This window comes from Mus musculus, chromosome 8 (assembly GCF_000001635.26).
Source record: "Mus musculus strain C57BL/6J chromosome 8, GRCm38.p6 C57BL/6J".
Lineage (NCBI taxonomy): Eukaryota > Metazoa > Chordata > Mammalia > Rodentia > Muridae > Mus > Mus musculus.
The window spans coordinates 124689531-124709646 of NC_000074.6; the positions used below are offsets into that span (position 1 = coordinate 124689531).

At 48.6% G+C, this 20116-nt stretch overlaps 1 protein-coding gene and 1 long non-coding RNA gene across 15 annotated transcripts in view; both read right to left on the minus strand.

The window, feature by feature from the left end:
• Ttc13 (tetratricopeptide repeat domain 13) overlaps positions 1–20116 on the minus strand; it is a 50685-nt gene that overhangs the window by 18204 nt on the left and 12365 nt on the right. For 4 of the 12 annotated variants that reach the window (XR_001778436.1, XR_878807.3, NM_001373943.1 and 1 more), the window contains exons 5-9: positions 10126–10191; positions 8464–8556; positions 6106–6222; positions 5300–5410; positions 747–829 (exon numbers count right to left, since the gene is read on the minus strand). Coding sequence is in view for 8 of the 12 variants with exons in the window: in NM_001373943.1 (NP_001360872.1) it covers positions 747–829; positions 5300–5410; positions 6106–6222; positions 8464–8556; positions 10126–10191 (470 nt within the window). In the remaining 4 variants the exon portion in view is untranslated. The other 8 variants (NM_001373940.1, NM_001357355.2, NM_001357356.2 and 5 more) reach the window with 6 other exon arrangements.
• Positions 836–3057, minus strand: Gm30273. 3 transcript variants are annotated; one of them, XR_388197.1, is made up of 3 exons: positions 1975–3057; positions 1830–1885; positions 836–1740 (listed from the first exon to the last, which is right to left on the minus strand). It is a non-coding gene; the product is annotated as a predicted gene, 30273 (long non-coding RNA). The 3 variants fall into 3 exon arrangements; XR_879354.1 differs by having other exon boundaries at positions 836–1796; XR_388196.1 differs by having other exon boundaries at positions 1830–1862; positions 1896–3057.

The window sequence follows — 20116 nt, forward strand, 5'->3', positions numbered from 1 at the left end:
GATAGAAACAGTCCATATACCAACTTACTATAAATGAGAAAAATTGATTAAAGACACAATGCATACTTCCATCTACATAATCACTTTAGATGGTTGCTTCCAACCTACTCTCAATATATATTCCTGTACTGGCCAGTTCTGTGTCAACTTGACACAGCTGGAGTCATCACAGAGAAAGGAGCTTCAGGTGAGGAAATGCCTCCATGAGATCCAACTGTAAGGCATTTTCTCAATTAGTGATCAAGGGGGAAAGGCCCCTTGTGGGTGGGACCATCTCTGGGCTGGTAGTCTTGGATTCTATAAGAGAGCAGGCTGAGCAAGCCAGGTGAGGCAAGCCAGTAAAGAATATCCCTCAATGGCTTCTGCATCAGCTCCTGCTCCCTGACCTGCTTGAGTTCCAGTCCTGACTTTCTTTGGTGATGAACAGCAGCATGGAAGTGTAAGCCGAATAAACCCTTTCCTCCCCAACTTGCTTCTTGGTCATGATGTTTGTGCAGGAATAGAAACCCTAACTAAGACAATTCCTGACAATTCTGTAGAGCGGGAGGATAAATAAATACCACCCAACACCCCTGTGTGCCAGGCACAACACCAATCTGTAGGGACTGATACCCTCTGAGAGTCTGAGCTATGTACACCGACACAGACCAGGGGTCCTGACACGGGGCTTCCTCACATGCTTTCAAAACCTAAAGTGGACATCTATTCTGAGAGACACTCCCCTGTCTCAGCCCACTGTCACTCACCTGTAGGCCTGTCCCAGACTTTTATATGCATCGATAAAGTCAACTTTCTGTTTCAGAGCTTCTTTGAAGGCCTCGATGGCTTCCTATGGAAAGTATGCAGAAAATGAACCCATTCACATAACGCCACCTGCATTCCTACAGGGTTACACACATGCTACACCTGTCTCTGCAAGAATTATCTCAGATAAGACCGAGAAGGAGGCAGGCAGTGAGCTGTGGGGAGGCTCTGACCCTAACAGTAAACAAATGTATGTCTGTAAGACGGTTCAGCAGGACCTGGAGGGCTAATGATGTCATCTTCATAACAACACCATTTCTCCAATCCATAATAGTCTAATGGACCAAGGAAACTCAACAGCTCTATGAGCTTATTCAAAATGACAGCCTGCTGCACTTAAACTGAGTCAACAAGAGTGATTGATATACACTGCACATAGAAAAAGCAAAAAAAAAAAAAGGTTTCTGGGTTGGTGGGGATTCCTTGGATCTAACAGTGCAAGCAAACAGCCCACACGAGGCTAGAGCAGTGGGCTCGGTGGGCACATGCAGCAGTGATACGTGGCTGAGGCCCTGTGCTGTGGGCTCTGAGAGGAATCTAGGACACATTGCACCCACCCAAATCCTCATGTGAGAGGTGCCTCTGGAGGGTACCACTCTGTTCACGGTTAGTCACTGCACCTGCACACATGGACCCACTGCACCTGCACATGTGAACCCACTGCGTCTGCACACATGAACCCACTGCACCTGCACACGTGGACCCACTGCACCTGCACACGTGGACCCACTGCACCTGCACATGTGGACCCACTGCACCTTACTGCACCTGCACACGTGGACCTACTGCACCTGACTGCACCTGTACATGTGGACCCACTGCACCTGCACATGTGGACCCACTACACCTGACTGCACCTGCACACGTGGACCCACTGCACCTGCACATGTGGACCCACTGCACCTGACTGCACCTGCACACGTGGACCCACTGCACCTGCACACGTGGACCCACTGCACCTGACTGCACCTGTACATGTGGACCCACTGCACCTGCACATGTGGACCCACTGCACCTTACTGCACCTGCACACGTGGACCCACTGCACCTGACTGCACCTGCACACGTGGACCCACTGCACCTGACTGCACCTGTACATGTGGACCCACTGCACCTGCACATGTGGACCCACTACACCTGACTGCACCTGCACACGTGGACCCACTGCACCTGCACTTTTGCATGGCATTACTGTTACTGTAATAAAAAGTATAAACACATCACACTTTCCCAAGCACAGGACAAATGGTGTTAAGCAGCTACTGCAACTTGAAGAAAAAGACCTGACTTGAGACAACACCACTTCTGTCCAACTAGGTGTTGGTGGGAGAGAATGGCCGCCACTGCCACCACATGCCTTGCACATGGTAGGCGCTCAATAAGTATTTGATGACTTGCAAGGCTTCTGCCTCTGCATCCAGGCTCCATGTAGACAGAGGGGCGGCATGGCCAGAGGGGTTGGTTTCAGACTCCTCTGAAGCAATGGTGGGAAAGAGCAGCTGAAGGGCTCTTCTAACACCGGATGTAGGTACTCAAGTGGCCTAGTCTGAATCTTCTAGAGCTTTTATAATACTTCAAGTCAACAAACACACATTGAGTGCCTACTGTGTACCAGAGCCAGTGTGAGGTATTGAGGGGTGGGTACAGGTGAGCAAATCACTCTCTGTCCTCTAAGAACACTCAGTCCAGTCAGAACAGGAGGCTGATTAGGTAACGGGCTATTAGCATAAATGTTATAAGCTAAAGCAGAGATAGGAGAGAGGCTCTGGGAATAAGAAGGGGAGCTCCCTAGTCTAAGGACTGAGCAGCAGTGTAAGGAGACAGCACAGTGCTGTACTGTGCACAACTCAGACAGAGGAGTGCTGGGAAATCAGAACAGCGCACAAGGGTGTGAGTGGAGAGAGACAAAGAACCTAGTTGCCTCCTGCCCAGGCATCCCAGGGCCCTGGGGAAAGGGTGGTAACTATGGCAGCACAGCAGTGGGGGGCTGAGCAGGGAGGCTGGGTCAGTGGGCATCTGGGCAAGAGATGATGAAAGGTCAAGGTGAGCGTCCCTGAGGAGAGAAAGACGGGTCAGATTCAGAGACATTTCTGAAGGCAGACAGGATCTGGTGGCAGCAGGTTAGGAAGGCAAGTGTAGTGGCCACGGTAGGAAGGGCAGGAAGGCAGCAGGGAGGGGGGCTGGGGCGTGTTAAGCCTGCAGTGTCTGTGGACATCCAGGGGAGGTGCCCAGCAGGCATCTGCTGCCCACTCCACTTACAGCATGCGTGGACGCCACAGTTCTTCAGAGTCTGATTCTCTTCAGCTTTTAAGAGTCTTTGGTTTCAGGTTCCTGCCTAAGCTCTGCTCAGCTCTCTACCTCACTCTGCCAAAGAGGGACATAGCAGAATCAAGATTTTAAGCCATTGGGAACAAGAGACTAGCTCACGCGAGGCAACCTCTAGGTACGTAAATGCTTCAGAACCATTGGCTTGGTCAATGCCACCACTTCCACTCCACCATCACCATCCTCACCGCTCACTGGGCGGCCATCACTGGGCTGCTCCCAACAGCTCAAGGTGAAGAGCTTAAAATGTACTTAAGGCGTGGACTAAATGAATGAAAAGTTCTTGCTGTCATGTGCCAAGGGTCGATCCACCACACTGTACAGTTGTGTGACGTGCCTGGCCAGGTATGGTGCGCTCATGGGAAATCAGCATGCGAAAAAGCTGAGGCAGGAGAGTTTCAAAGTGAAGACTGGCTCAAGCTGCAGTCAAATCCTTTCTTTGACAAATTAGATAAATAACAGGTTATAAGATGTTTAATATCTTTCCATGAAAGGTTCTTGTAAAACTAAAGAGTCACCTACTTAATTAATTTCTAGACTGTCATTGGCCTGAAGAGATCCACTTGACGGTATAATGTGAGTTCAAGCCCACTGCTGAGTCTAATGCTGTGTGTCTGCAGATACCAGGGGTCACTCTTTTGGCGCATAATTCATTCACATAACCTGCATCTACACCTCACGAGGATGCGGGTGGGACAAGAGGGATTAGGTGCAACCCTGTGATCTGCTTGGACAGAAAAACCACCACAAAGTGCTCTCGTCACTTGGCTCACTGTCCCATGTATATTGGTTGACTCAGCATGACAGGAGGGACCCAGTGACCTGGGAAGGCCCACTTACTGAGGGACTTCGAATGCTCAGTTAAAGCAGTGGAGATCTGGATAAAGCAAACCAAGTCTCACTCTTTGAGCCTGTTTCGGAAGCCTGCCCCGTGACTGTGCCCGGCTCCGTCTCGCGGACAGTGCATTTGCTGGTGTCCTCTGAAAAGCACTCATACTATGGACGGGACGGTCTTTTCCATGGGCCCCGAGGCTGCCTCTGTGCATTCACTTCCAGAGGCTGTGAGGAAAGATACAGCTGCCAAGTGGGAGGCGCAGCCCAGTGTGAGTCCTGGACCCTGGCGGCAGCCCCGTGCCCACGGGGAAGCCTTTCTCTCAGACATCCTGGGCGCTTGCACATGATGTGAAGAATATATAAAGGACTGGCAAATTCTTTGCCTTTTGGTTTTCACTTTGACGCGAGTCCTTAAAAAGCATGCATAAGACATAGATTAAATTTTTCCTGATAAAATTATTGTAATACTTTTCTCATGGGAAGCTACCAGACTCTGGGGGGGGGGGGCACTTTGGGAAGAGACAGAAGGTTGGGTCTACTTTATGGATAGGCAAGGAGCCAAAAGAGCTCAGCTATGTGTCTAGCAGGTGGTTAGGGCTCAGAGCAAGGGCACGGGCTCTTTCAGGCTTCTCTGGATGGCCTGTGATGGCTAACACAGGTGGCTGTCACAGGTGCTGTCACTACCTCACACTGTGTAGGAAAGGAACTGGTAATGAACCCCAAGTGTTTCAGAGCTGCACATGGCCAGATGCAAAGACGAGCAGCTAGCAGACAGACAGGACATGGGTGTACAGGACAGTGTGCGAGGCAGAACTACCTGTGTGGTGAAGACACTCATTCTTCTTGCTTAAGACACTCCCCATCCTGGGCTGTGAACATTAGTTAGCCTTCAACACTGGGCTCAAGGCCACCATCTCTGCCCAGGATGGCTTTAATCATATAGTGTGGTCTCCAACAAGCAACTGGCTATGCATAACTCTCAGGCCGGCCTACCTTCCATCCTGTGGCTTGTATTACCCTGTACTAGGGCACCAGGAGTACCCGTGGCCTTGTTGGCACCGGGGCTCAGGCAGGGGAGGTAGCAACTCTGTGATCCCTGGCTACTGGCACAGCCTGTGGCACAGCAGGGATCCCCATAGAGACACAAGGATGTGGAATGGAATGCCCAGGAAGAAGCAACACACACACACACACACACACACACACACACACACACACACACAGTGCTAAGAAACCAGTGACATCATTTTGAGAGGCATCGGATCAATTCCTCTAAGTCCCCCTCCCCACAAGCGAAGTGGGCACAGCAGCGCAGGCGCAGGCAGCGCAGCTTCACCTTCAGAAGTCCTCTGTGAAAGAAAGTTAGGCCTTTGTACAGCATGGCTGTGGGCTGGTTTCTGTTCAGCTCCAAGGACTGCTGAAAGTCCTCGTGGGCTGTCGCGTAGTCCTATGGAAAGGAGGAGGAGAGATAAGATTGTCTTTGTTAGAATCTGGAATGTTCTCTGCTGTGGATGGACAGTGGGTCCTAGGCCTTTCCTGGCCTTGAAGGAAGTGCCACGGCGAAGGGGTCCAGCCAAACTAGTACTTCTCGCCCTGCTAACCGCTAAGTGGTGTTCACAGAGGCCTAATGTTAGGCCTTCAATCTCAGCCTTTCCAGGACCAACCAGACCATCTTTTCCACACTAGACACCTCTGAAATGAACAGGCGGTAGGTAGTGCAGCCACACTGAGCGTTAAGCTGAGGCTCTGGTCTATACGTGCTCTGTTAAAGTACACCAATGGTCTAGGAGCCACTGTCATAAAAACAGGCTCTTGCTAGATTAGGGTCACCTAAAAAGAAGGGTCTGCAGGCCTGACAGGTTCAGACTGAGAACCGGGTGAATTCAAGTTGTACTTCTAAGTGCAAGTTACAAACCAAAGTGTCACCTTTTCGTGCCAGCCTAGAAATTGATGCTGCTGACAGCCCAATCGTGAAACCATGACTGACACTTAATATTCTCTGTTGCATTTAATTTCTGCCAAAGACGGTGCTCTTGCAGCTGCCTTGTAACACTGACATTGAACTGAGCCCGTTCTAGCAAGGAGTGGCTGCTGAGATGATGGGAGAAGTGAGGTGTGGACCAATCTTTACAGGGCAATCACCTCAGATATGAAGTACAAGGTCCCCCGGTGTCGGTACAGCCGTGCCGAGGGCTGAAGCTGAATAGCTTTAGTGAGATCATTTACGGCTTCGTTAATTCGTCCCAGAGGGGACAGAATCTAGAAATCCAAAACATGCAATCAGGAAAAGTCCCCAGGACCAGCCCTACACTGTCCGAGTTTTAACTTTCCCACTCCATCGAGCTGCACCCCACTCACAAAGCTCGCTGGAGCAGGCTGTGAGCCATGGCCTCATGCACGCACAGGTAGATAAGATGCTCAGAAGGGCCACTATCTCTGTTTCGCAAGGGGAGATGGGGATGTGGCTCAAGCAGCCGCCTCGCTACTGACTTCACCCTAGGTGGACCAGATTCTTGAAATAAGAACCCTTTGCTTGTGCTACGTCCACTTTTTAAGTAAAACACTGGCACATGCACATTCGACCGCTGGGACAGACAGACTCGTCCCTGGCAGTCACAGTCCCTGTGGGAGGTGAGAGCTGAAGGATATGTCCTAGGATCCCAGGTGCCTTGTCAGCCCCAAGCTCATTGGCCACACTCAGCAGCATCTCAGGGAAATTGTCTGCCTGTTTGAGAAGCCCCCTAGAGCCACCACTGAGTCACTGTGGTCCAGGCGGCACGGTAACATCAATGGGAGCCCAGCACCCACAAGGAAGTCACCGAGAGAGAAGAAAACCCCAGTGGGCCCATGTCCATGCACCTGACCCCAAGCTACCATACTTCCAGTACGTCTCTGTCCAGCGTGCTCTAGGGAAGGGCATGTGCACCCTGTGTCACTAACTGGCCAGCTGCTCTGCAAGAGCCTAGCACAGACTCAGGTGGGCCCAGCACAAACATTAGCAGTTGCTTCCAAAGCAGGAGATGGACACATGGCCCTGATCTCATCCCAGGAAGGGGTGGGGCTACCACTTGGAATGACAACCACCCATCTCTGCTTATTGACCTCCTAGGTAAAAACTATCATATCTTGGCACAACTGTCAATATCTAAAGTAATGGGTTAATATACTTTTATAAATACAGATTTTTTTTTGTATTATTTGCATTTGTATTTGCAAGAGCAAAGCGTTCTTCAAAGCACCTCTAAGGCAGACAAAGGCAGGCTGCAATTTAGCGCTGAAGATCACAGCGATCTTCTGCAGTGCTGTAACTGTGATAAATATTGCTATGCATCATTTAGAGAATAGAAAATACTGTTCTAATCACCAATCTCATTTTAGATGAGCAATTAGCTTTTTCTTAGATATGCAAATATTTAAAACCTGCAAGTCTTAGCCGAGTTCCTAGTTTATCAGAATAATTTCAGACATCCCCAGAGTCCTGAGAGAAACACCAGCAAGCCCATCCAGAGCTGGTGAGACACAGTGGCCAGCCCGACCACCATTCAAGAGCCCCTTGCTGTGGGGACAGTGCTACAGCCATCTAGTCCAATGGTAAGACCCAAGATGGACAGGAAAGGAACTAAAGCACTGAGAAAGATTAGATTAAAACCTAGTCCCCGGCAGAACATAAAATTCTTAGAGACCGAGATCTCAAATGCTACAACGAGAGGATGAGACCTCTAGACGGAGTCTCGGCGACCGAGCACTGTGCTCCTGTACTTGTTATATTTCCTGGGGGAGACGGGGGGTGGGGGGGAGAGGTCACCCGTATCAAAAAGCCGACTGCATTCAGACCAACCACACGAGCACGTGTGACCCGACAGCCTACAAGTACCGTAAGAACGTGGATTTAAAGCCACAAAGGGAGTCCTGCCACTTTCCTGCTCCTGCCGTCCGAAAGCCTCACCCCCATGGGCCTGGCATACTCGCCCAGCTTCTGGTGTCCACTCGGCAGATGCTACGGGCACTCCCCCAGGCCTGTCTCCACCTTGAGATCTGCAGCAAACCTCCCGGCTCCAGGTGCCTACGGAGGCAAGTCCTCTGCCCAGGAACTGCACATGAGCATGCTCTGTTCCTTTGCTTACTCTCCCTCCTCCCTTCTAGACCAGCGGAACCGCCGCTTCCAAGAGCTAGGCATTTCTGGCTCTCCAACCCACTAGCCACTTTGGTTAAACTGTGTCGCTTATATCTGTAAAACGGTGTACGGTATCTCTTTAATGAGTGTCCTCGGGAGAAGCAGACAACGGGACCACGCTTTCACACTCAGCACCATTCTCGCTCGTTGCCTCAGGAGCACCACTCACTCCGAGGCCGCCTGGTAACCGCCACCATGCTTGCAGGGCCTCGGGAACACAGTCCAGTATAAGGGAGCATTACACGTTACAATGGTGATAATGTAATATCAGCTTCCAAGTTTCAGCTAATTCAATAAAAGAGAGAGAGAAAGAAAACCACACTCACTTCAGCTCGCTGCTCAAATACCTCTGGACGGTCAGGTTCCAAGGCAATTACTCGGCTCAGTTCAAACAAAGCAAGCTCAGCGTTCTTAATGTCCTTGAAAAGGTATTAGCTTAGTATGAGACTCTGCTGCACAGACAGCGGCAAGATCTTCTAAGACACTGGCAATATAGTCACCAGAGGAGCCGCTGCTTGGAGATGAACACAACTTGGGGTCTGCACCGGTGCCCGGCTGCCAGGTCTGCTCAGGGGTCACACCCAAGTCTCCCCACCCCATAGGATGGCGAGCTGAACCTGGACGCTTACCACCAGCTCACAGAGGGCAGATAGTATCTGAACGTAACCTAGATCAACCTAGATCATCTGGGGGGGGGGGGGGGACACCACGTGGGTGCCAACCTGGGAAACGGCACCCACCAGTTTTCTGTCAAAGAGGGACAGAAAAATGCCAAGTGTTGACCAAAACCAGGAACCCGGGACCTATTTGACCGGCCTAGCTAAGTTCTCTTCAGCATGCATAGGCTGATTTTATGCTTAAAAATGCATGCTTAAGCCTCCACTAAAGACAAGTTACATATTGAGCAACAAAATTTAGACAGATGGGGACAGTAAGCACCAGTTATCTGAGGTGACATATGACCGAAATAGTCTTGAACCCTCAATACCATGGTTACCAAGGCTGAGTTCATCTGGGTCCCCTGTGTCTCAGAAGGGTATGGTTGTAACTGTCATATCAATTTTCTCCAAGCCAGTACCAACTTAGCAGAATTTTTATACTTTAATAAATTTTAATTAAAATATTTAATAAAGTGTTAAAGACTGATACTTTTAATGTAAATGTCACAAAAATTATAGTTCTCCCTCTGAGTACTGTCTCATGTGACTGTCTTTAGTTGGGAATCACAGGAGGGTTTGTGTACAGCACTCTACACGTGCTGATCTTAAGGGCACCGCCAACTCACTGAACGATCTTGGGTCAGCGCTCTTACATACTAATGAACAGGGCTCACCACCGGCTCCACGATCTTTCTCAGGGGAATAAAGGGAACAACTTAATCGTGGTTACAAAGACTTTTCCCTATCTGCAAAATGCCTAAAATGTAGCAAATAAAAATAAATGTCTCAGCTAGGCATGGTGGCCCACCCCTTGGATCCCAGCACTTGGGAGGCAGAGGCAGGCGGATCTCTGTGATTTTGAGGCCAGCCTGGTCTTCAGAGTAAGTTCCGGGACAGCCAGGGATACATGGAAAATCTCATCTCAAAAAAAAAAAAAAAAAAAAAAGAAGAAAGAAAAAAAATCAAAATAAGTAAATAATAATAAATGTCACAAAGTTTAAAAAAAAAAGTTCTTTCATCCCACCCGCCGCACTGTAAAAGGACCCCAGGCTGGAGGGTCCCACTGTGACAACATATCCTTATCTCAGTGTGGTCGGGGAATGTTCTGAGAACACAGATCTCTGGCTTTTCCTGTGGCCAGCTCATCACTGACTTGGAAGACACAGGGGAGCCTGGTCCTCCACCTTCTAGGCATGGCACCTGGGGTGATCACCCTTCTTTGCCATCTGTGCCCTGGCAGAGCTGACTGAATGAGAAGCAGTTCAGACAAAGGCTTGGGTGCGGCAAGCCATGTGGGCGAGGTGGCAAGCGTGACTAGTACATACTCACATGTAGTCCCTTCTTTCCATAGGCTATCCCTCGGCCATAAATTGCACTAACCAGATCAGGCTCCTCCTAGTCAGACCAAAACAGAAACACGTCAAAAACTAGAAACAAAACAAAACAAGAGTCAGTTTCTGCTTAAAGCTAATTAATACTTCAAGAGGCAGCTCTGTATCTTTACGCTACTGTGACCCTTGGTGACGCTGGAGTCCCAGACCTGAAACCTGTCATGAGGAAATGTGCTCAGGAAGACTTAACTGCCCTGAAGGAAAGAGGGGAGGGACCTAGCACTGCCGAGCTATCTCACTGCACACTCGGCCTCCTCAGCCTCTCTGTGACTGGCACAGCAGCAACCACATCGCACAGAGGACCTGGGAGCTCAGGGATCGGGGAGGTGGGAGCGGGTGAATCTGGGCTGCCATGGCTTAGCCTGATGAGGCAGAGTCCTCTCAGCCACAGGGAGGGCAGCAATGCACTCCAGAATGTGCTGAGGAGTCATGGGAATAAGATATCTGACTCATATCTCTCCAATTTTTCCACTACTACCTGCAGTCCCTCCACAGAGGCCCTGCCGCCACGCTAGAGGTGTGATCTCTCCTCTGGGTGGGTGGAAGGAATACCAGCTTACACTGAGCCTCTGCCTCAGCCATCTCCTTTCTGGATGCTTTGCTACAAGGTCCTGGTTCAACTTGAAGAGCTGCACAGAACCACCCTGGGCTGGGCTCGTCACAGGGGACTACACTGCTCAGCCTTTGACCCGAGGCCTATGTCTACCCACACTACTAACAAGAGCACGTCCACACCTGTGCTGGTAAATGCAGACAAGTGAAGGGGAAGACACCATGCACTCAATTCTTAGAGCTGCTTACACAGGATGAGGACCTGTGGTCCTGGGGCGGAGACAGCAAGCTGCCACACTATGCATAAAGTCACAGAAACTCAACCCCAATAACTGTCCTGCTGGTTTCTCCTGAGGCCACTGGAGACACAACAAAGTCAGGCCTGTGATCCGAGCAGTAGGGAGGACAGGCAGGAGAAGAGTGAGTTTGAGGCTAACCTGGGCTTTATGGTAAGGACCTACCCCAAAACAATGGCAACCCAAAAGATCTGCAGAGAGAGGCAACAAGAACAGGCCAGACTCTGGTGAACTCCTGTGGCAGAAACCTGCTTGGGTCCCTCCTGGCTTCTTAACCTGTTGTCTGTAATCACTGTGCACCTACATGAAGATTGTGTATCTGCTAAGGAGGAAGAAGGCCAAGTGACAGGGTCACAGGGGAGTGCAGGTTCTGATGACATCTTAGAGCAATCGATGTCCCTAGGAGGTGACTACAGGCACTGTGTGCACAGGAGAAACTGCAGAATAGCAGAGACACTTGTGACAGAGGTGAAAGCCACACATGACCCCATGTTCCTGAGAGCATGTGTTCCTTCTGGTTATTTAAAACAAACACCTGTGTAGTCATCCACAAACAGAAGACACATTGTAAGCAAGACATACTACAGGAAACCAAGAAGAGCCACGCCTTTCCTGTGAATAATGAACCCCACGCTCAAACAGGAAGGAAGAGCGGGCGCTGCTGAGGGCACACAGGTGTGGAAGGGAACTGCCGTGGTGCGGGAGGAGGAGAAAGGCCAGAGGACCAAAAGGAAAACTGCCTGCCCGTGTCAGCAGAGATTTCAGTCCAGAGGTGACGTGAGAACAGAACAACAGTCTGGCCTGGAGAGGGTCTGGACACTGCTCACCTCGGTCTCACAGGAGCCCTGGGCTCCTTGCACTTGGGCTCAGATTTGGTATGGCTCAAATGTACCAAACAAACAGCTCTTCTGCAATGAACAGTTTACTGTAGGTGACCATAAACGGAGTCAGAAACAGGCGGAAAACAGTTATTCTATAGATGTGACCAACTTCACCTGATGCTGAAGCTGGCTCTCAGCGACACACACACACACACACACACACACACACACACCCCACACCATACCACACACACACAATGACCACCATGCCTCCTCTTGAAGAATCCGTCTGGCTCGTCTTTATGCTTTGTTCACCGGGTTTCTAAAGCTGCCCCCCTGTCTTCTACATTCTTCTCTGTGCCCAGATGTCTGGGTGTCCCACTCACCTGTGCTGTCACCCAACCCTACAATATTGTACTTCACACTGCCACCAGGATGCATGAGAGCCCACCACAGTATGTAACACATGTATGCGCATGCAGACATACGTGTGCACATCACATGTGGGGCCCAGGGAAGAATCAGTGGGTCAGACACCCGTGCTGTCTGCACGTGCTCGGTCACTGAGAGCTACAGCAGCGAGGCCACGCTGTGGAGCCCCACAGAAACTGAGGCCTCTCTCTGACCTCATTGCTCACCCTGTCCCTTCTCCCTTCCACACTTCCACTCCATGCTCAGAAAACCAGAACTACTTCCCAGCCATTTCCCAGAAACTAGTCTGGCCAAGAGTGACACTGTATGCTCCCAGTCCCCCGTCCCCAAAGAGGTCTTTCATGCCAGGACCTTTCCTGACTCTCTCCAGAACCTCGGAGTGAAGCATGGTTTCTCTTCCTCCACTACAGTGTGCTGTGTGGGCAGCAGCCACTCTGTCAACTTGGAGCCTATTCTTGGTGAGTCAGACTTCACACTAGTGGACCATGCATAGCTGCAGCACTCCTGCTGTGTGTTAGGAAGAGCAAGCAAAGCCAACACGGAAGGAGAAGGATTCTTGCCAAGGGATCACACACATACACAGGAGCAAAGTGAGTGAGCAGACAGAGTACAGGCAGATCCCCAATGGAGGAGAGAGCTGCCTGTCCAGCTGATGCCAGTGGAGGAGGTGGGGGGTGGGAAAGGGCCCAGATCAGCACCCAGGCAGAGGGCAGGCAGGCTGAGAGGCAGAACAGTAGCTTCCATGCGTGCAGGGCTTGGTGGTGGAGGTAAGAAGAATGGGTAAGGAAGGGACCATATTGTTCCGGGGTGCAACTGGAATTAATAGCAAAATTAGCCAGAAAACAATCCCAAACGTCCCTGGCAAAGGAGAATCCTTGCGTGTGGCTAGACAGAGCACACAGGCAGAGGGATCCGGACCTCGGCGGCAGCAGAGCTGGTGATGGTGTGGGTAGGGAGCGGGTGTGTGGAGTTTGAACTCGTGAACTAACTGGAAGGGTACGTGGAGCTGGGAGACTGGAGGGGGTCCATGTGACAAAGGTGGGGTTCAGAAGAAAAATGTAGATTCTGAGTAAGGAAGCCTTTCAGATGGAAGTCAGGCATGGCGAGGCACTTGGAGGTGCAGGGAGATGGATCAGGGTCAATCTTGGTTACATTACAAGTTCAAAGACAGCCTGGAATACTTGGGACCCTGTTGCAAAATGCAAAACTAACCACCTAGAAAAGGAAATAAGTAAAGCCAGAATGATGGATTCTGTCTGTATCCCCAGCACTATATCCCCAGTGGCTTCCCACTTCCCCAGTGGGAAGCTGAGGCAGGAGGATTTCTTCATGGGGGGGGGGGGAGGAAAAAAAAGTAAAGAAAACAAATAAAAGAGAAAGGGGAAGAATATGGAACAGCAAGTTTGGCAGGTCTGAGAGCGTAGTGAGGACCAGCAGCCATCCCTGGCACTTCCCTCCCCTTCAGAACACCAGACAGCCTGAAGTCACAGGAAGAAAACACTTTAAAGTGTTCCTATAGTGATAGTGTCACATAATTTATATATGTTAATTTGTAAGTCTAGCACATTTTAGCTGGGCATGGTGCTCTAGCCTGCAATCCTGGCACCGAGGTGGCTGAGGCAAGAGGCTTCCATGGCCAACCTGGACTACACAGTGAGAATCGGCCTCAAAAATCAAGCAAGCAAACAGACAGAGGGATGGAGGGGACCTGGCTTCAGTATCCCGTCATATTTTACACTTGAATATCTGTCACTCAGGGGAACCTAGTGTCTTCAAAGCATGTCTTCTCACACATGCCCAGACCCTAGAGCACATCAAGTCTTACTACAGGTCAGGTTTATTTATCAATAAACACTGGGCATGTACAGGACAGCTTGAGAAAGCTCAGAGTAGGTTAGCGACATCAGGCTGAGCTAGCGGGAGTGGAGAGTGGGTGAGAGGAAATGGGGCCAGCTGAGGGTAAACTAAAGCAGACAGAGCCCTGACTGTAGATGCCTCTCAGGAAATGGTTCCTGGGAACTTCCAGCTACCACGGCACAAACACTTTTTAGTCATAAAATACTTTAAACCTTTAAAAAAAAAAAGCTGCTTAAAAGCTTGTGAATGTTGTAGTATTTAAGTGCTAATTAAAATAAGAAAAAAAAGCAAAGGAGAAGGAGAAGAAATTGAATACAGGCACACATTCAGCCCCCATTCAGTCCCCTTCATCCCCACACTCCCTGGCTTAATTCCTTCACACTATACCCATCCCTGTGAGCATCCGTGCAGCACTTAGGGCTCCTCTGGTCCACTGAGCCTTTTAGAAAATACTTTGTAGCAACACGGAAGGACAGATGACAATTGATACTTTGTAGCAACACAGAAGGACAGATGATAATTGTACTGTTGGATTTGGAGTCTAGTGTTGCAACTTCTAATTTTAAGTACAGATTTTATTAATTCTAAAACTAGGTATAACTTTATATACTCATATTGTCCATCTTTAGCTTTAACTGTTAATAAGACAAGGCTTTATTTATGTAATATAGTAGTAACTTTTCTTAAAAACATCCAATAATTAAGTTAAATTAAAAAAACAAAACAACAACAAAAACACATTATCTCTAAAAATGAGTTGAGATTAGAGCATCAAAGTTTGAAACTACTGAGCAAATATGACCAGCTTAGTCCTGTTTTTCAACAGGCTCGTCAGCATTTTAAGTGAGCTCAGTCCCTGACGTCCCTTAGTTTTTGCAGCTGCAGCATCTTGGGGTCTGGCCAACGCAACAGGGAACAACTGCTCAGACAAGGAAGTCCACATGTTACTCTCATGCTATAGTGACAGAAGGAGTGACTTTCAATTTTACCCATGAGGGGCTAGAGACCCTGCCCAGAGTTAAGGGCTCTCTCTGGTTGTTCTTACAGAACCTAGATTTGGTTCCCAGCACCTCTATGAGGTGGGTTACAACCATCTTCGGCCCTCTTCTGGCCTCCTTGGGCACTAGGCACGCACTGCACTTGGGTGCAGGCACGTACAAGGAAGTCCTCACATAAACACATATAATGAAATACTCTTCTTAAAAGCAGAGGTCAATCTTTTTTCTACCAGGAGGCTGACTTCCAGACCCGAAACTCACCATGATCAGAATGCACAGAGACTCGGCATGTGAGAGATGCAGCGTGGGTTAACTGCTTATAAAATGTTACAGACACCACAGGGTGTCTTCACCTCTGTGGATGGAAGGTAAGAAGCAAAGCTGAGCTAAGTATTCAGGTCCACCACGATCAGATCAGATCCACACAGAGGTCAAATGACCACACAAAACTGTCCAGGTAACTGCTCTGCTGGCCCTCCCAGAGCCAAAGAGGCACAGGAAGTGGGCAAAGGCTCGGCATTCAAGACCGCCACTGTAGTACACAGCCACACATGGAAGGGATGCCGGTACACTGGTGTTCGGTCAGCCTAGCTCAAAGTAAAGTCAGCATTTCAGTCTACGGTTGGGGTCCACATAGATTTCCAGTGCTATGGACACAGAGCCAGAGGACTGCCACAAGTTCAAGGCCAGTACAGGTTACCAAGTAATACACTGACGCAAATGGATGAACAGATAGACAAATCAGCAATCTGCAGTGCAGACTGACATTTACAAAGCCTGCTTACTGAGACTGGTTGGACATGGTGGCCCACACCTGTAATCCCAGTACCCGGGAAGCTGGGACAGGATCAAGAGTCTGAGGCTACTCAAGGCCACATAGTAAGACGTCTTTCTTTTTTTTTTTTTTTTTCCTTTTTTGAGACAGGGTTTTTCTGTGTAGTCCTGGCTGTCCTGGAACTCACTCTGTAGACCAGGCTGGCCTCGAACTCAGAAATCCGCCAGCCTCTGCCTCCCGAGTGCTGGGATTAAAGGCATGCGCCACCATGCCCGGCGTAAGACGTCTTAAGAAAAACAAAAAAGATGAAAGAAAAGAAAAACAACAGGTAACTATGTTCAACTAGAGTCACAAGACACAAAGAGGACACTTTTACTTGGCAGACAACGGGATAAAGACACAAACGAGGATCATGGGAACGCCTCAGGTTCATACGCTTGACGACACAGAGCAGATGAATGTGAAGACGGGGCTTTATAAATGTGGAGATTGGAGTAGGGTGAGCCCCCTTAGACTCCTGTGTTTGAATGCTTGGCCCATGGGGAGTGGCACTGTTAGGGCTTTGTTTGGATAGGTGTGGCCTTGTTGAAGGAAGTGTGTCTCTGTGGGGTGGACTTTGAGGTCTGAGGTGCTCAAGCTAGGCCTACTGTAGCAGTCTCCTCCTGCTGCCTGCAGATCAAGATGTACAACTCTTAGTTACTCTTCGGCATCATGCCTGTCTGCATACCACCAGGCTTCTCACCATGACAATAACGGACTAAACTTCTGAACCAGTAAGTCAGTCTCAATGAAACGCTTTCCTTTATGAGAGCCGCCTTAGTCTTGGTGCCTCTTTACAGCAACAGAAACCATGAGACAACAGCCAGGCTCTCTGGAAGTCAACCTTCACACCGTATAGCATCTATTCCATACAGCACCCTTACAATATCCAAACCCCTGTGGTGACCCTTGTCACTTCCCATAAGTGGAGTCAGATGCTCTGCTCTGGGCTGTAGTGCACAGTTGTCTAACAGGTCTGCTAAGAAAAGCCCAAAGCTATGTGAGGATAACTACCACAGCGTAATACATCCTAAGTAATGAGTTACTTAGGATGGTCACCAGCTTTAAAACAACTACTGCACACCTGATTCCACAGGAGGGCCCTATGAGTAGCAGGCAGAGCTGGTCAGCACCACCATTAGCAGGACCTTAGAAACGCTTAGCCAGTTACAATTTAGAGAGGGCAAAGAGCCCAAGCAGCAACAGGAGTTCTTGAGAAGTTCAAGGTTCTGAAATTCTGGATAGGAAAAGGGATCATAAGATAAAAATCAGTTCCACTGCACGGAGAAAGCTGACCACTGCATTTGCCAATATAAAGAAAGCAAGAGCAAGCTGATTTAAAGAATATATACATTTGCCAATATAAAGAAAGCAAGAGCAAGCTGATTTAAAGAATATATACATTTGCCAATATAAAGAAAGCAAGAGCAAACTGATTTAAAGAATATATACATTTGCCAATATAAAGAAAGCAAGAGCAAGCTGATTTAAAGAGCAAATACACTTTCAACACTCAGCCTGAAGAGACTGGCTGATGTGAAAACCCACCCATGTAAGAAAGTTCTGGTTAAGTGGGGTTGGCAGCGTACTCTACATCCGCTGCTGCCTACTTGTCCAGAGTCACAATGCACGGCTGACGGGGCATCAGAAGGAAGAGACAAGAAACTCTTAAACACAAGCCTAATATGGGAAAGCTTTGACAGAAAAGAAGACCGAAGTTTTCACTACATCTTTTGGGTAGATGGTAGCATTTGTTATTGAATCTTTGAGTTTTCTACTTAGAATAACAACCACATGCTAAGAAGAAAAGGACAGACTTTCGCTCTGTCCCCACCTAAATGTGCACAGAGCCTGTATAACCAACCATATGCTAAGAAGAAAAGTGACAAAAAGTCACAAGCCTAACCTGGGCACTTTCACTCTGTCCCCACCTAAATGTGCATAGATCCTGTATTTCTCACTGCATGGAGAAGGCTGAGAGCATGAGGGGGGTAGGGGTGGGCGGGTAGCAGCTCTCTCCTGCCCTAACTCAAAATGCATTATAAAGGAACTCCTGGTCCTCCCTTCCGTACTTGAGCTGACTTGCAGTCTATACTGGCTGAACCTTAACCTAATGGGAACACTGTATTGCTACTACAGTGTAGCACACTAATAGAAACATTGTATCACTACATCACTGTCTCATTGGCTGGCTCAGACTAGTGGGAGGGAACGTTGTATCACTACTCCAATGCCTGACTGGTTTTCTCAGACTAATAGAAACACTGTGTCATTATTTCAGCGTCTCACGGGCTAACCTCAGACCTATGCAAACAGTGTCCTTGAAGAGAGAAATTCCAAAGACAGAACACCAGTGTTCTACATCTCTGCAGCCTGGCTAAAACACTAATTTGACCACTAACACAAACTCTGTAGCATGTGCATTTAGATCATAAAACACAGACATAAAACATAATCAGTATCAGATTTAGGAATTAAATGACTTTAGAGTGACAGAAATGACATTTTTTATTTAATGTTTCAGTACTATCATCAAGTACAATAATAATTAAAAAGAAAAAAAATGAACTAAATGATTATATATCTGCAGGCTGTTGGTACCACAAAAGACATGATTTTTGCTCACAGAAATGCCTTAAGTTGCCAGAGCGGAGCAGATGCCTTTAATCCCAGCACTACCCAGTCATCGTAATTGCTGATGGGTTATCATTAGATAAGATGCTGTCCTGGTGGCCAGAGTTGGGGTCAAAAGTGAACCAGGCCACTAAAAAGGAAGAAGTCACAAAGAATAGGCTCAAGAATCTCTCCCTCAGGCTGGAGATATGGCTCAGGGTTAAGAGCACTGACTGCTCTTCCAGAGGTCCTGAGTTCAAATCCCAGCAACACCTCAGGTGTCGTCTACACAGGGGCTTGTGCTCACTGTCAGTTTTTTACTCTCCATTTGTATATAGAACTGCAATTTGAAACCTATTTAAACATCTATCTTTGCATTTCAAATTCCACTGAAAAACAAAGCCTGTGTCACCACCCCCACATAGACTTAAGGACCTGAAAGTAATGAGCAAAACATATCTCATCAATTTTCTGAGAATACAGACTTATCAACATCATATAGCCACAAGTTTTGTGTGTGTGTGTTTTTAACACAAGCAGAGCTCAAGTTTCAAAATTAATATTTTAAAATTTCATTTCCAGGTCTAGGGGCCTGGAGAGATGGCTCAGCAGTTAAGAGCATTGGCTGCTCTTCTAGAGGTCCTGAGTTCAATTCCCAGCATCCACATGGTGGCTCACAACCATCTAAGAAGGGATCTGATGCCCTTCTGGAATGCAGGTGTACATACAGATAGAGCACTCATTAAAAAACAAACAAAACCACGTAAGTAAATAAAAATTTTAAAGCACGAAGTCCTTCTGTTAGAGTGTGAGCCACTTGTTGGCCTCTAAGCAGCAACGACATCTGAGTGCTGAGAACTCTACGAACTAAATACGAGATACAGGTTCTTCACAGGATGTTCACTAAACTGAAAGAGGACACAGCTCTAGGGGTGGTTGCTGTGATTCACACAGGCCAGGAGGCTGAAGACTGGGGAAGCACAAGCAGGTGTGGACATGGAGGCCTCTAACTGCAGAGTGCAGGCTTTCTCCTGCAGAGCACTGGTCAGACCCATCAACCTCTGACAAATTCCTACAGACAGCGCAAGGGGACAATGTTGCAAGAGGTCAGCACTGAGCAGGACTCTTCCCCAGCACACACAGGTGACTTATACAAGATTCTCTGCCGTCCTTTCTCTGTGTGCACGTGTGCAGGCTGTACATCTGTAACCAGGGCTGGCCTGGAACTCACAATACTCCTATCTCAGCCTCCCAAGTGCTGGGTTTACAGGGGTATACCACCACGTAGACTCTTTTCTCTTAACTAGTCTTCAACTATAGTCTGCCATTAGGCAGTCTCACAATTCCCTGCTAAAGTGAGAGGCAGATCCAAAAGCAGGAATCAGGTTACCCTCAAGTCCTGTCCCAGAGGTTAGAATTTCACACCCTTAGTGTCCATCTCCCACAGAGGGCCTGTGTCTCAGAGAAAGTCTATGTCTCATGGAGGGTCCATGTCCCACAGAAGTTTTGTGGCAGAGGATGTGACCTGCAGCTAGCTACTTCAACC